The sequence below is a fragment of the Arachis ipaensis genome, chromosome B10 (genome assembly GCF_059453495.1).
Source record: "Arachis ipaensis isolate K30076 ecotype BB chromosome B10, ASM5945349v1, whole genome shotgun sequence".
Taxonomy (NCBI): domain Eukaryota; kingdom Viridiplantae; phylum Streptophyta; class Magnoliopsida; order Fabales; family Fabaceae; genus Arachis; species Arachis ipaensis.
The window spans coordinates 24,146,084-24,162,064 of NC_142435.1; the positions used below are offsets into that span (position 1 = coordinate 24,146,084).

At 44.4% G+C, this 15,981-nt stretch overlaps 1 protein-coding gene and 1 pseudogene across 1 annotated transcript; both read left to right on the forward strand.

Moving 5' to 3' along the window:
* The first annotated feature begins 2,065 nt into the window (after positions 1–2,065).
* On the forward strand, positions 2,066–3,056 carry LOC148579435 (uncharacterized). The gene has a single exon (XM_088509692.1). The coding sequence runs from the start codon at positions 2,073–2,075 to the stop codon at positions 3,054–3,056; it is 984 nt and encodes a 327-aa protein (XP_088365818.1). The 5' UTR covers positions 2,066–2,072.
* Positions 3,057–10,580: 7,524 nt separating this feature from the next.
* Positions 10,581–15,425, forward strand: LOC107620415 (lectin 7 pseudogene; annotated as a pseudogene).
* Positions 15,426–15,981: the final 556 nt, after the last annotated feature.

Consider the following 15,981-nt stretch of genomic DNA (forward strand, 5'->3'; position numbering starts at 1 on the left):
CTTGTAATTTGTATGCTATTATAAGCAAATATTCTTAGGATTGAGCAACAACTTTTATTACCAAAAGGAACAATTTCTCACGCTTAAAATATAATTACGTACAGAAGTTTTAGAGGATTAGTAATTTTTTATTAACACACTAAATTTTTGAGTTATATATATATATGTTACGGTGGGTAACCGGAGATTAGTGGGCTGGATGACGTTGGTTGACCCAAACGTGTGAGGGAGGTGGCCAGCTAGTGCACCTGAAACTCGGTGTTCCTCCGTTCGACTTGTGCGTCTGGAAGAATGGGGGGTGGTACCTGCAATGACACTCCAATGCCTAAGTTAGCAAGAGTGTGAGCAAGTTGAGAATGTATTGGGACTTAGTGATACCTGAGGGATGTCAGGGTATTTATAGTGGTGAACCAATAACCACCGCTGAAGTAGTGCCACCTTTTTAGGTGGATAACCGTTCCCATATCTTAGGGAGGTTAAGATATGGCTCTATGAAGTGGTTAGAGAGTTTCTAGGGGCGGTTACTCATTCGAATGAGTGTTATCTGCCAGCTAACCCCCGTATCCGACTTCTTTGGAGTAGGTCGTGTTCAGTACCGACTTCTGGGGATGAAGGCCGGTACTGGGGGAGGGCCAACCCCTTTGGGTTGGGCTTCTTTGCTTGGATCCTGGGTCCTATTTATTGGGCCAGGGTATGAACAGTGCCCCTACTCGAGCCCAATTTATTTTTAAGAGTTGGGTTCGAGTATTCAACTCGGGGTCGTAGCCGATTTGTGAGAGGACCGACGTGATGGTTTGAGAACCGACGTGATTTTTCGTGACCTTTTGGTTCTGACAGTTACGTCTAATCAAGCGTCGTGTCCGTTAGGGGTGTGCGTAGGGATTTAATAGCCTTGGTAACGGTGCATCCTCATTAATGATTGCCCCGATTTTACCGTTATGCCCCTAACGTTCTTATAAATATTTTCCCTCTCTTTCGTTGTTTCGTTTCTGCGATCTTTCAAATTTTCCTTGCCTTCGTTCGTGCTGCGTTCTTGCGTCTTCAAAGGCTTTTTGCTTCCAACCCTTATTTCCGGATAAAGGTTAGTTCTTTAATATGCCTTTGTAGATAAATTTGATTTGTAGACTTTAGTTTCGCATCCTCCTCCCTTTAGAGACCGTGTTGGTGACATTTCTTTTCCCCTTGTAGGTTTGTTACCCCCCTTTTTTATAAAAAGAAATGGCTTCTGTAGATGCTCTCTCTCACTGGGTTGATGTCACGGTCTTAGGGGAGGAGCCCTCAGTCGATTCTGAGTTCATTACCAACCTTCGCACTCATCACAGAATTTGTACTTCTGAGGATGACGAACCAAAATACGAATTGGTAGTCCCGGGTCCTGAAGACCGGGTTTGTTTTGGAAGAGTCGATGAGGCGGCCCCTCATTTTTTCTTTATGTATGAGTGCATGATCACCCGTTTGGGTGTTTTTCTTCCTTTTTCGAATTTTGAGATATCTGTTTTGCGTCACTGTCGAGTCGCTCCCACCCAGCTTCACCTCAACTCTTGGGGTTTTTTGAAAATTTATCAATTTGTCAGCCAGGCTTTAGAGTTCCCGACTTCTTTAAAGATTTTCTTCCATCTTTTCCATATGACAAAACCCTTCAGTGGGCTAAACAATAAACAACAGTGGGTGTCGTTCCGAGCCATACAAGGTCGGAGACTTTTTACCCTTTTTGACGAGTCCTTTCATGACTTCAAGAACTACTTTTTGAAAGTGCAAGCTGTAGAGGGTCACCACCTCTTTTTCCTGGATGATCATTCTTCTCCCCGATTTCCTTTATATTGGCTGGAGGCCTCCCCTTGCGAAAAATATGGTCTGGATGATTTAACTGCGGTAGAAGCAGCCATTGTGGGGTTCCTCCGAGAAGCGTGGGGGAGGGCCCCATACTTGGATACTAAAAAATTTCTCCAGGGGTCGCCGTCCTTTGTCCTAGTCACAATTAGGTAGCTTTTTGCGTTTCTTGCTTGTTTCCGACTTGCAATTTCTTTTACCGACTTTGTCTGATTTTGGCTACCAATTTGTTTTTTGTAGAGATGGCAAAGAAAAACGCTCAAGAGTCTTACCAGAGGGTTCAGGAAGCCAAGGCAAAGTCTCGAGCCAGGTCTGGAGGTGTTAGGATGGTTGTCTCTCCTCCTCCTCCTCCTCGGAACGTTGGGACTCCTTCTCAGCCTATTGTAATTTCTTCCTCTGCTTCCTCTCTGCCACCCCCTTCCGTCCGACCTACTCCCGAACCAGAGCCAAAGAAGCGCAAGACCTTAGAGTCTGGCGCTTCTGGTGAGGCGGACGCTCTTGCATTCGTCCGAAAGAACATCTATCCTCATGCTCGTATGAGTATGGATGATGTTTCTGTTCGGCACTACCTCACTACTGTGGTTGAGGAGAGTCTCAAGACGGCGGGGGTTTGTGGCAAACTCTTTGATATATTTGAGAAGACTCCCATCAGCTCTTTAGGGACGACCTCGAGGGTCGAGGAGCTGGAGGGTAGGCTCCGTATATATCAGGAGCATGAGAAGGAGTTGGAGGGGAAAGTCGCCAAACTGGAGGGGGAGAGGAACAGCCTCCGAGAGAAGGGGCAGAAGTTGCAAGCCCAATGCAACATGGAGGTGGAGTTGAGGAAGGCAGCGCAAGCCAGCTACAATAGTTTATTTGCTGATCTTGTGTCTGTAAAGAACGACTTACTGAACGCTCGGAAGGCCTACACCGAGTTGGAGGACTCTATTGCGGATGGTGCTGATGAAGCCTGGAGGATTTTCAAGGAACAGGTCGGGGTTATTGCTCCTGACTTGGACCTTTCTCCTTTGGACCCTGATAAGGTTGTTATTGATGGTGCCATCGTGGATCCTCCTGTCCCCATAGTGGAATCTGAGTCTGATTTAAAGACTCGGGGGCAGAGGATCGTAGAGTCCCCTCCTCACTCTAAGGACGCTCCGAGTTCTTCTACCGTTCCTCCGACTTCCTCTTCAACTCCTACCCCTGGCGTTCCCCCTGATCCTGCTGGTGGTGATCTAAAAAAGTGATTTTTGGCTATCGGGGCCCGGCTTGTGGGCCCCTCTTTTTTGAACTCTTTATATTTATTTGTTGGTGTTTTGAACAATTTTGGCCTTTTAAGGCCGTAAACAAAACAGTGATGCCCCTTTTTAATAGGGGTTTAATTTAGCGTTAAATAAATGCCCTTTTTGGATAAGGGTTTTGAGTTACCTTATGCGCACATGCTTTTCGTGGTTTATTTGACTCTTTGATCTTTTGTGGAGAAAACCTTTTCTTTGGGACTTGCTTGCTTTTCTGAATTTCCTTGATTCTCAAAGCAGCCTTTTTCTTAGTTTTTCCTTATCTCTTTTGGTATTCCTAGTACTCAATTTTGTTTTATTGAGTTTTTCGTGACTTAGGCTACTTTTGCGATTCATTTTAATTGTACTCGGTTTCGCATTCCGCCCTGTGAGTCGGACCGATCCCGAGTTTATCATGATCGACTTCTATAGCCTCTTTACACCGACTTGTACCTCGTCGTTTTATCCTGACGACCATCTAGGTCGGTTCATGGGATTTTTACGTTTTTTCGAGCTTAAATCGGCGCGTTTCGTAGAAAGAAAATTTAAAAGGGAATTTTGAAAGAGATATTTAAAATGAAAGAGTTCTTTATTAATTGAGGAGGTACCTTATTGCTACTAAGGGCTTTTGCTAATTTATTTCCCTTAGCCCCTACTGTGATGCCTCGTTAAAAACCCTTCTTCAGAAAAAACCCTTTGATTCTGGGAAAAAATCATGAAGCTGGGAAAAGAGTACATCAGGGAGTAGGGTTTGCTTTTAACTGTAGTACCTTTTCATATTACAAGCATGCCATGACCTTGGTAACTCGGTGCCGCCTAAGTCGGTCACCTTATAATAGCCCTTTCCTAAGACCTCCTTGATTTTGTATGGTCCTTTCCAATTGGCGGCGAGCTTTCCCTCCCCAGATTTGTTGACCCCAATGTCGTTTCTGATTAAGACTAAGTCATCTGGGGTGAAACTCCTTCGAATGACTTTTTTGTTGTACCTTGTAGTCATCCTTTGTTTCAATGCTGCTTCTCTTATCTGAGCTTCTTCTCGGACTTCAGGGAGCAAGTCGAGTTCTTCTTTATGTCCCTGTATATTCCTGATCTCATCGTGGAAAATCACTCTTGGGCTTTGCTCATTGACCTCTATTGGGATCATGACTTCCACGCCATAGACTAGTCGGAAGGGTGTTTCTCCAGTGGCGGATTGGGGAGTTGTTCTGTAAGCCCATAGTACTTGTTGGAGCTCTTCAGCCCAAGCCCCTTTCGCGTCTTGTAACCTTTTCTTCAGCCCTACCAGAATGACTTTGTTGGCTGCTTCGGCTTGCCCATTGGCTTGTGGGTGTTCCACCGAGGTGAACTGGTGTTTAATTTTCATACTGGCTACCAGGCTTCTAAAGGTGGAGTCGGTGAACTGGGTTCCGTTATCTGTGGTAATGGAATAAGGTATCCCATACCTTGTGATTATATTTTTGTAGAGGAACCTCCGACTCCTCTGTGCAGTGATGGTGGCCAGTGGTTCTGCTTCTATCCACTTTGTGAAGTAATCTATTCCCACTATTAGGTATTTAACTTGTCCTGGCGCTTGGGGAAAAGGACCTAACAAATCCATTCCCCATTTTGCAAAGGGCCATGGAGAAGTGATACTAATGAGCTCTTCTGGGGGAGCCACGTGGAAATTCGCATGCATTTGGCATGGCTGGCACTTTTTCACAAATTCTGTGGCATCTTTCTGTAAGGTTGGCCAGTAAAATCCAGCTCGGATTACTTTCCTGGCCAATGACCTGGCTCCGAGATGGTTCCCGCAGATTCCGCTATGTACCTCCTCCAACACCTCGGTGGTTTTTAAGGTCGGTACACACTTTAACAATGGTGTTGATATCCCCCTTCTGTAGAGAACATTTTTCACCAAAGTATAATGTTGTGCTTCCCTTCGGATTTTCTGGGCTTCTTTTTCCTCCTTAGGGAGGATGTCGAATTTTAGGTATTCGACTAAGGGGTTCATCCATCCGAGGTTTAATCCGACCACTTCAAAGACTTCTAGTGTGTCTTCTGTTTTTACCACTGAGGGTTCCTGGAGGGTCTCTTGAATCAAGCTTCTGTTATTTCCTCCTGGCTTGGTACTTGCTAGCTTGGATAGGGCGTCTGCTCTGCTGTTCAGATCCCGAGTTATGTGCTTCACCTCGGTTTCTGCAAAGCGCCCCAAGAGCTCCGAGGCTTTCTCCAAGTACCTGTTCATAGTTGGGTCTTTTGCCTGGTACTCCCCACTTATTTGAGAGGTCACCACCTGGGAGTCGCTGTATACCATCACTTTCGTAGCACCGACTTCTTCAGCCAGCTTCAATCCTGCGATCAAGGCTTCGTATTCTGCCTGATTATTTGAAGCTGGGAATTCGAACTTGAGGGAAACTTCTATCTGGGTTCCCCTTTCATCTACCAATATTATGCTTGCGCCGCTTCCTGTTTTATTGGAGGATCCATCCACGTAGAGTTCCCAGGTAGTCGATTTGTCCTCTTGATCCCCTGCATATTCAGCAACGAAGTCGGCGAGGCACTGGGCTTTAATCGCCGTCCGAGTTTCATACTTTAAGTCGAACTCGGAGAGCTCTATTGCCCATTGTACCATTCTTCCTGCAATATCCGTTTTTTGGAGGATCTGCTTCATGGGTTGGTTCGTGCGGACTCTTATTGTGTGAGCCTGAAAGTAAGGCCGTAGCCTTCGAGAGGCTATTACTAAGGAGTAGGCAAACTTTTCTAATTTGTGGTACCTTAGCTCAGGGCCCTGTAGAACTTTACTAATGAAGTAGATTGGGTGTTGCCTGACCTCCTCTTCTCTTATCAAGGCTGCTGAGACAGCCCTGTCTGCCACGGAGAGGTATAGGATGAGGTCTTTTCCGGCTATAGGTCGGGTCAAGATAGGAGGCTGGCTCAAAAACTTTTTGAACTCCTGGAACGCCTCCTCGCCTTCGGGGGTCCACTCAAACTGGTGCCCCTTTTTTAGTAGGGAGAATAGTGGAAGGGATCTTAATGCTGATCCTGCCAAAAATCTGGAGAGAGCTGCTAGTCGGCCATTCAGCTGTTGGACTTCTCTCAAACAAGTCGGGCTTTTCATCTCTAGGATAGCTCTACACTTGTCGGGATTGGCTTCGATCCCTCTTTGTGTTAGCATGAATCCTAGAAATTTTCCTGCCTCCACTGCGAAGGCGCACTTTGCAGGGTTTAGTCTCATCCCGTGCAACCTTATGGTATCAAAGACTTGTGAGAGGTCGGATAGGAGGTCCACTTCTTCCTTGGTTTTTACCAGCATATCGTCGACATAGGCTTCCATTAAGCTCCCTAAGTGGGGGGCAAACACCTTATTCATCAGCCTCTGGTATGTGGCCCCTGCATTTTTCAATCCAAATGGCATGACCACGTAGCAATAGTTGGCTCTGGGCGTGATGAATGATGTTTTTTCCTGGTCTGGTTCGTACATCGGGATTTGGTTATACCCTAAGTAGGCGTCCATGAATGACAGGTATTGATACCCCGAGCTAGAGTCCACTAGGGCGTCAATGCTTGGTAGTGGATAGGGGTCCTTGGGACATGCCTTATTTAAGTCGGTGTAGTCGACGCACATTCTCCATTTACCATTTTGTTTTTTGACTAGCACTACATTGGTTAGCCATGTTGGGTATTTGACTTCTCTGATGAAGCCGGCTTCTAGGAGCGCCTGCACTTGTTCTTCTACTACTAGGGCTCGCTCTGGGCCGAGCTTGCGTCTTCTTTGTTGTACGGGTCGAGACCCTGAGTAGACCGAGAGCTTGTGAGACATGAGCTCGGGATCTATCCCAGGCATGTCGGAGGCCTTCCAGGCGAAGAGATCGGAGTTATCTCTTAGGAGCCTAGTCAACCCTTGTCTTAGGGTTTCCCCTAGGTTGGCTCCTATGTGAGTGTTTTTTCCTTCCTCTTCGCCGACCTGAATTTCCTCAGTTTTTCCCCCGGGCTGTGGTCGTAGCTCTTCTTTAACCCTTGCTCCCCCGAGTTCTATTGTGTGGACTTCTCTGCCTTTTCCTCTCAGGTTTAGGCTTTCATTGTAGCACTTCCTTGCCAGCTTCTGATCTCCCCTCACCGTCGCTATTCCCGACGAGGTCGGGAACTTCATGCATAGGTGGGGCGTCGATACCACCGCTCCAAGTCGATTAAGGGTAGCCCTGCCGATTAAAGCATTATAAGCCGACCCCACGTCGATGACTATGAAGTCTATACTCAGAGTCTTTGATTTTTCCCTCTTTCCAAAGGTGGTGTGGAGGGGTAAAAATCCTAGTGGCTTTATCGGCGTGTCACCTAATCCGTATAAGGTGTCGGGGTAGGCTCTTAACTCTTTCTCATCTAAACCTAGCTTGTCGAAAGCGGGCTTAAAGAGGATGTCTGCTGAGCTTCCTTGGTCTACTAGGGTTCTGTGTAGATGGGCATTTGCCAGGATCATAGTAATTACCACTGGGTCATCGTGCCCAGGGATTACTCCTCGCCCGTCTTCCTTTGTGAATGAAATGGTCGGAAGATCGGGGGACCCCTCTTCGACCTGGTAGACTCTCTTGAGGTGTCTTTTTCGGGAGGATTTTGTGAGTCCCCCTCCCGCAAATCCTCCTGAGATCATATGGATATGTCTCTCCGGAGTTTGTGGTGGTGGATCTCTTCTATCCGCATCTTCTCGCTTTCTTTTTCCATGACCGTCCGACCTTTCTATGAGATATCTGTCAAGCCGACCTTCTCTGGCTAGCTTTTCTATCACATTTTTAAGGTCGTAACAGTCGTTTGTGGAGTGTCCATATATCTTATGGTACTCGCAGTAATCACTGCGGCTCCCCCCTTTTTTATTCTTGATGGGTCTGGGGGAGGCAGCCTTTCAGTATTGCGAATTTCTCTGTATACGTCCACCACAGGAACTTTCAATGGAGTATAAGAGTGATATTTTCTTGGCCTATCAAGGCCGAGCTCTTCCTTCTTCTTCGCTTCCCTCTCCCTTTCTTTCGTTGAGGGAGGGGGCCCGATTCGCAAACTCGGGTCTCTTAGCCTAGCGTTTTCTTCCATATTGATGTACTTTTCAGCTCTTTCCTGTACATCATTTAAAGAGGCGGGGTGTCTTTTTGATATGGACTGTGAGAAGGGACCTTCTCTAAGACCATTGACTAGCCCCATGATGACCGCTTCGGTGGGCAGGTCTTGAATCTCCAAACATGCTTTGTTGAATCTTTCCATATAGGCCCGTAAGGACTCCCCGACCTCCTGTTTTATTCCCAGGAGGCTTGGTGCATGTTTTACTTTGTCCTTCTGGATGGAGAACCTCATCAAGAATTTTCTTGAGAGGTCTTCAAAACTGGTAATTGACCTCGGAGGGAGACTGTCGAACCAATTCATCGCTGCTTTGGACAAGGTTGTCGGGAAAGCTTTGCATCGCGTAGCGTCTGAAGCGTCGGTCAGATACATCCGACTTTTAAATTTGCTCAGATGATGCTTTGGATCGGTGGTTCCATCGTAGAGGTCCATATCGGGGCTTCTAAAGTTTTTCGGAACTTTTGCCCTCATTATGTCCTCGCTAAACGGATCTTTCTCTCCTAAGGGAGAATCTTCTCTATCGCCTTGGGAATTCCGACCCTTGAGGGAGGATTCTAACTTTAAGAGTTTTCTTTCTAACTCTTTTCGTCGCTCCATCTCCTCTTTTAGGTTCTTTTCAGCTTCCTTTTGCCGTTCCCGCTCCTGCTCTAGCTGCTCGAGGCGGCTATGAATTAGCCCCATAAGCTCACTAGCGAGAGGGGGTCCTTCTTTTTCTGACTCGCGCCCCTCCGAGGAGTTTGCCTTCGGATTTTTGATTCCGGAAGTACCTTCCTTATTTTGATCATTAGCTTCCTGGTGGAGGTTCTGATCTGCTTCATTGTTTCCGGTGTTCAAATTCTCTTGATCAGAATCTGTCTCCACATGACCTTCTTCAGGGGATCTTTCCGCCATCACTGGTCAATCTCTCGGGTCCCCGGCAACGGCGCCAATGTTACGGTGGGTAACCGGAGATTAGTGGGCCGGATGACGTTGGTTGACCCAAACGTGTGAGGGAGGTGGCCAGCTGGTGCACCTGAAACTCGGTGTTCCTCCGTTCGACTTGTGCGTCTGGAAGAATGGGGGGTGGTACCTGCAATGACACTCCAATGCCTAAGTTAGCAAGAGTGTGAGCAAGTTGAGAATGTATTGGGACTTAGTGATACCTGAGGGATGTCAGGGTATTTATAGTGGTGAACCAATAACCACCGCTGAAGTAGTGCCACCTTTTTAGGTGGATAACCGTTCCCATATCTTAGGGAGGTTAAGATATGGCTCTATGAAGTGGTTAGAGAGTTTCTAGGGGCGGTTACTCATTCGAATGAGTGTTATCTGCCAGCTAACCCCCATATCCGACTTCTTTGGAGTAGGTCGTGTTCAGTACCGACTTCTGGGGATGAAGGCCGGTACTGGGGGAGGGCCAACCCCTTTGGGTTAGGCTTCTTTGCTTGGATCCTGGGTCCTATTTATTGGGCCAGGGTATGAACAATATATATATATATATATATGTGGTGTCTCTGGTAGCTATGATTTTGGTGGCTAATAGTAGCTATAGATTGATCAACGAATGAGGAACTGACAACTGGAGTGTGGTATATTATCCTTAAGTCTCATTAATTTGCTAACTACAGTAAATTTGTGGTTCGTTACCGCAAGGCTAATGGTGTAAATAAGTGATGTGCCAAGGGATATGGATATCATTTAGTAAAATGGTCTGTCGGCGATTAAGGGCGTGGCCAACAACCACCGGAAATGAGTGAGATGTGCAGTAGACATTGTTAGAAAAAATCAGCGTGCAGTGGAGGAATGCCACGTGATTTCGGTGTCGAATCTTGTGGGCTTAATCACTTTAGCAGCAATATTTCCGTTCTTCAAGAACATCAAACACGTGAAACATATAAATGATGGAGACACAACGAAGTTTTTCATTTGAAGAGAATATCAAATACTGCAAATAAATCTCGAGGGCGGCAGAGAGGAGGCTTGAGCACCTCGTTAGAGCGGCGGTCGAAAACACCAACAAAGTCAGAAAACTCGAGTGTGCACCAAGGATCAAGCGGTAGCGACAAGCAGCATAGATACGTGCAATAGCACCTTCTGCTGAGGTGGATTAGGTCGGATTCAGGTGCATCAGCGGTGACGGGATGGAATGGCTTGATATCTTCTTGTAAAAGTGTAGAGGAAAGTCCAACAAAAAAGGTGAAGCAGATTCATAGTGGTTCAGTAGAAAAAATGGGTTGGTATTGGTTTATTGGATAAGTTTTTTCAGTTTGGATCAAAACCCGATCTATTTCAGTAAGGACCAGTTTGTTAGCCTAAAGCCAAAAATAAAAAAGGCAAGAAAAAATTGATTATCCACGTCTAACAATTATTGTTCTAATTATGAAAGTTATTATTTTTTCAAGTTTTTCCTTGAGAGTCAAACTACCACGTGTCATGTTATTACAGGTTCATATATATATATATATATATATATATTCAAATTGGTGGCTAAGATGGCTAGAGGCGCGACATTGTATGTGTGAGATATGGATTCTTTTTGTCTAAGCACCAAGTACCGCGTCATGTGCTCTATGCAAGTCATTTGGCTTCTTCATATAACATTTGATTTTTCTTTATTTATTTATTTATTTATTTTTGGCAGACATTGAGAGTTGAGAGCTCCTTATATATATATATACCTTAGTAATACATTGCTATTATCACAAATCCACAGAAATAGCAAACTCAATTAGAATAATTAATCATATATAACCATGGCCATTATTACCCATATTAATTCATGGATTCAAATAATGACCATTTCATCCCTTATGCTAATCCACAATGTGAATTCAGCACTTTTGGTCACCCACAAAGGACATTGTCTTCGAGGGTGATGCCGATTACTCAAACGGCGGTTTAACTCTCACAAAGATTGTAAACAGTGCTCCCATTGGCAATAGTGCCGGCCGAGCCTCCTATTCTTCCCCCGTGCGCCTCTGGGACGCCGCTTTCACCACCACCTTCTCCTTCACTGTGGAACCATTCCTTTATAAACCCTTCGGTGATGGCATCGCCTTCTTCATTGCGCCCTTCGTATCAGAGCTGCCCAAAAAATCAAGTGGCGGATACCTAGGGCTCTTTAACGCCGACACTGCTTTGGATTCTTACAAAAATCAAATAGTTGGTGTTGAGTTTGATTCGTTTAGCAATGCATGGGACCCTAACACTGCTCATATTGGGATTGATGTGAATTCCATTGCTTCAGTAACAACAACGCCATGGCAACCGGGGAATGTTGCATCTGCCACAATTGATTATGAGCCTGTAAGCACAAACTTAAGCGTTTATGTGAGATATGTGTGTTAGAGAATTATTAGAATCAATTAGTATGTATATTCATTTAGCATATCTGTATATTAATTGTAGGATTTTATATTTTTATTACTTTGATTCATTTAGCACCTATAAATACTTTTTGTATATTGTACCTTTCAACACAACTCAATAATACACTTTTGAGATTACTCTCTCAGTCTCTTGTTTCTAACATGGTATCAAGAGCTTAGGTTTTTTTTTTTCAATAAATATTAGTTCATAGCCCATTGTTTTTTTCCTTTCCGGCAGTGTTCTTTGGCCTATTTTTTCGTTCCCTTTTCGACGCTTTGGTTCGTCACACTCGTAACCATCTTGTTCATCTTGTCGCCGTGATTCCAACGCAACCAGAACCGCCGCCAGACGCGCCTCCACGCGCCGCCAAAAGACGCTGCCACGACCAGGTTGATCTTCCTTCCAGATTCCACCCGTGCCTCTTTGCTCGCATTTTTCGATCTGTTTCCGACGCTTTGGTTCGTCACCTCCGGCATCATTGTGATCTTCTCTTCGTCAGCTTTCCAACGCCGCCGAGATCGCCGCCAAAGACCCCCGGACGCGCCGTCACGCGCCGCTGGAAGTTCGCTGTCCACCTCCATTGTTCCTCCTCCAAGATGCTTCAGTAGCCGTTGGATCTTGCTGCTGATCCCACGTTCCTGGAGCCTCCACGTGTCACTCCACCAGCTTTCCCTGCGACCCGCGCACCCGCTCTTGACCCGATCCGGCCCGCGCGTTGACCCGACCGCCACTTCAACGTCAGCCTGTCTTCTTCGTCCTCTCACGGGCTGCCACGTGGCACTGACATCCCTGCTGACGTGGCTGACAAGCGGGACCCTCCCTAAGGTTTTTTTGGTGAGCTCTTTCCGATTCTGCGCTCCGTTTTCTTGTTTTCTGCCCCGAATTTGCAGTTTCTTCTCCCTCTTTGCTATTATTTCTATTACTATGAAAAAATCGGATGTCTTTCAGCCTATCCCTGTTATCCTTAATGGCTCCAACTATGCACATTGGGTTGAAGCTATGCGAGGATTTCTTAAAGGGCGAAAATTATGGCGATATGTGACTAGTGATATTGCCTGTCCTGTTAAGCCAATTGTAAATGACAAATCCAAAGATGGTGCTTCCAAATCCAAGGAGGATGCTAAGAAGGACTATGCAGAAAAATTGGAAGATTGGGATAGTAAAAATCACCAGATTATCACTTGGTTCCGCAACACTTCTACTCCTCCCACTCGTTCTTCTAGGATAAGAAATCCACCTCCTCATCTTCTTGATTATCATTATTTTTCTACTATTCTTCATCAACATGAACCTAAGTCATTCAGAAAAGCCTCCACAAATCTAAATTGGCAACAAGCAATGCAGGAAGAAATACAGGCACTTGAAAAAGCACACACTTGGGATTTGGTTGATCCTCCTTCTGATCAGGAAGTTGTGGGTAGTAGATGGGTATACAAGATCAAGACTCGCTCTGATGGCTCTATTGACCGTTATAAGGCGCGCTTGGTTGCTCAAGGTTGTACGCAAGAGTATGGTATTGATTATGAAGAGACTTTTGCTCCTGTTACTTGTCTTACGTCTGTTAGAACTCTCCTTGCCATTGCTGCGGTTAAAAGATGGTCTCTCAGTCAGATGGATGTGAAGAATGCATTTCTTAATGGATATTTGAAAAAGAAAGTCTATATGAAACCACCTCCAGGATATCCTTGTCCTTCCAGTAAGGTTTGTCTCCTTCGCAAGGCACTTTATGGACTTAAGCAAGCTCCTCGTGAATGGTTTGACAAGTTCAGCACTACCATATGCAGTCTTGGTTTTATTTCTAGTCCTCATGAGAATGTGCTTTTCATTCGTAAAAGCGAACGTGGAGTTGTTCTTCTACTTTTGTATGTTGATGACATGATCATTACTGGAGATGATGTTGATGGTATCTATGATCTCAAGGCCTCACTTCACCGTACCTTTGAGATGAAGGATCTTGGTTTTCTCAACTATTTTCTTGGTCTCGAGGTCATCCCACAGATGATGGCATTTATCTCTCTCAGGCTAAGTATGCTTCAGATCTTCTTGCTCGCGCTGGGATAACAGATAGTCGCACTGAGTCTACTACTCTTGAGCCTAATGTTCGATTTACCCCTATGGATAACACTAGGGGTGGCAAGCGGGGAAGCCCGCCCCGCCCCGCCCCTCCCTGCCAGAAGCCCGCCATTTGGCGGGATGGCCCGCCCCGCCCCGCCTAGTGAGGCGGTCATAGAATCCCAACCCGCCCCGCCTAATGGCGGGCTGGCGGGCCGGCGGGCTAAGCCCGCCAAATATCCTCTTTTTTTTTTTACTTTTAACTATTAAAATAATATATATAAAAATATAAAAAAATCTCTTTTGTTTTTTACTTTTAACTATTATAATTTCTAAAAGTATAAACAAATTATAATTTTTGTATTCACAAACATTAAAGTCTTTGTAATTATAAATATCTAATAAACATGATTATAAACCAAGTTTTCATCCAAAACATAATTATAAATATTGTTTCCAAAGCAAAATAAACATAATCCAAAACATAATTAACAATATTGTCTCTAAAACAAAACAAACATAATCTAAAACACTCAATTTTCATCTTCATTCTCTTGTAAGTTGGGTTGGGAGAAGTTGGATTTTGGTAAAAAAATTATAAAAATACCCCTTACTAAAAAAAACTAAGCCCAGCGGGGAAGCCCGCCCCGCCCCGCCAAAGCCCGCCAAAACCAGCGGTTTAAGCGGTGCAAGTTAAGCGGGCTTTTGCTATTTGGCGGTTCCAATTTTTCAGCCCGGTCCGCCTTTTTTGGCGGGTTACGCGGGCCGACCCGATGGGTTTAGGCCCATTTACCACCCCTAGATGACACTGTTTTGGATAATCCGACACTTTATCGCCAGTTAGTTGGAGGTCTTGTCTACTTGACCGTCACCCGACCAGACATTGCCTATTCAGTTCATGTCCTCAGCCAGTTTTTGTTAGCTCCTCGTACTACTCACTATGTGGCAGTTCTTCGCATTCTTCGGTACGTCAAAGGCACTCTTTTTCATGGCCTTTATTTTTCTGCCCATTCCTCTTTGACCCTTCAGGCATACTCTGATGCTGATTAGGCTGGTGATCCCACTGATCGTCGTTCTACTACTGATTACTGTTTGTTTCTTGGCGACGCTCTCATCTCTTGGCGTGCTAAGAAGCAAACGTTCACTGCTCGCTCAAGCACAGAAGATGAGTACCGTGCCCTCGCTGACACCACTGCTGAGGTTATCTCGGTTCGTTGGCTTCTCGAAGATCTGGGTGCTCCTCAATCGTCCCCTACTGATGTTTTTTGTGATAACCGCAGTGCTATTCAGATTACCCATAATGATGTATTTCATGAACGCACCAAACACATTGAGATTGATTGTCACTTTGTTCGGCAACGTATCCTTATTGATGCTATTCGTCTCATTGCTGTTGGGACACTGGATCAGACTGCTGATATCTTCACGAAAGCTCATCACCCGACTCGCTTTCGCATTTTGTTATCCAAACTCAAGTTGGTATCCTTAGCTTCCACTTGAATTTGAGGGGGGATGTTAGAGAATCATTAGAATCAATTAGCATCGTCTATATTCATTTAGCATATATGTACATTAATTGTAGGATTCTATGTCTTTATTATTTTGATTCATTTAACACTTATAAATACCTTTTGTATATTATACCTTTTAACATAACTCAATAATACACTTTTTAGATTACTCTTTAAGTCTCTTGTTTCTAACAATGTGAATGGGAGTTCGAGTAGTATCTCGTTTGTGATTGATTTGAGGACTGTGCTGCCTGAATGGGTTAAGGTTGGATTCTCTGGTTCAACCGGACAAGTTGTTGACGTACACAGGATTCTTTCTTGGTCTTTCAATTCAACTTTCTACTAGCTGGCTTTGAAGCATCATCTTTTCTTATCTTTTGTTATTATTATTCCCACTCTATTGTTTGTGGTCTTTATTTATGTCTTCACTATCATTGAATGTTGAAAGAAAGTCTATTAAACTTGGCATTTCTACTTCTATCAAATTGAATGACATTGCTGTAATGCCCTGAAAAGTAGTAATGTGAATCGTTATAATTGCACGTCGCGTGCTTATATTAGCTTCTTCTTCATCATTTATAATTCTTCGCATTTAATCACGTGAAGAATTGTAGTTAAGATATTGAAACACTTCATGATATATAGTGAGGTGATGATCAACATTTACTATTATATTTATCTTATATCTAAATTTAATATAATTCATTTTCTATTTTTTATTAAAACTAAAAATGTTGGCTTCTTTTATTCCTATTCTCGTACGATTTTTTTTCAAGTTGTTAAAAAGTTTCAACGTACTAGGTTATGTGCTTAATTGGTTCCCATATCCACCTAGGTTTTCGTTTTTTTAGCGAAAAAAAAAAAACTTAGTTTGGTAATATGTTAACTATTAATTCACTGTT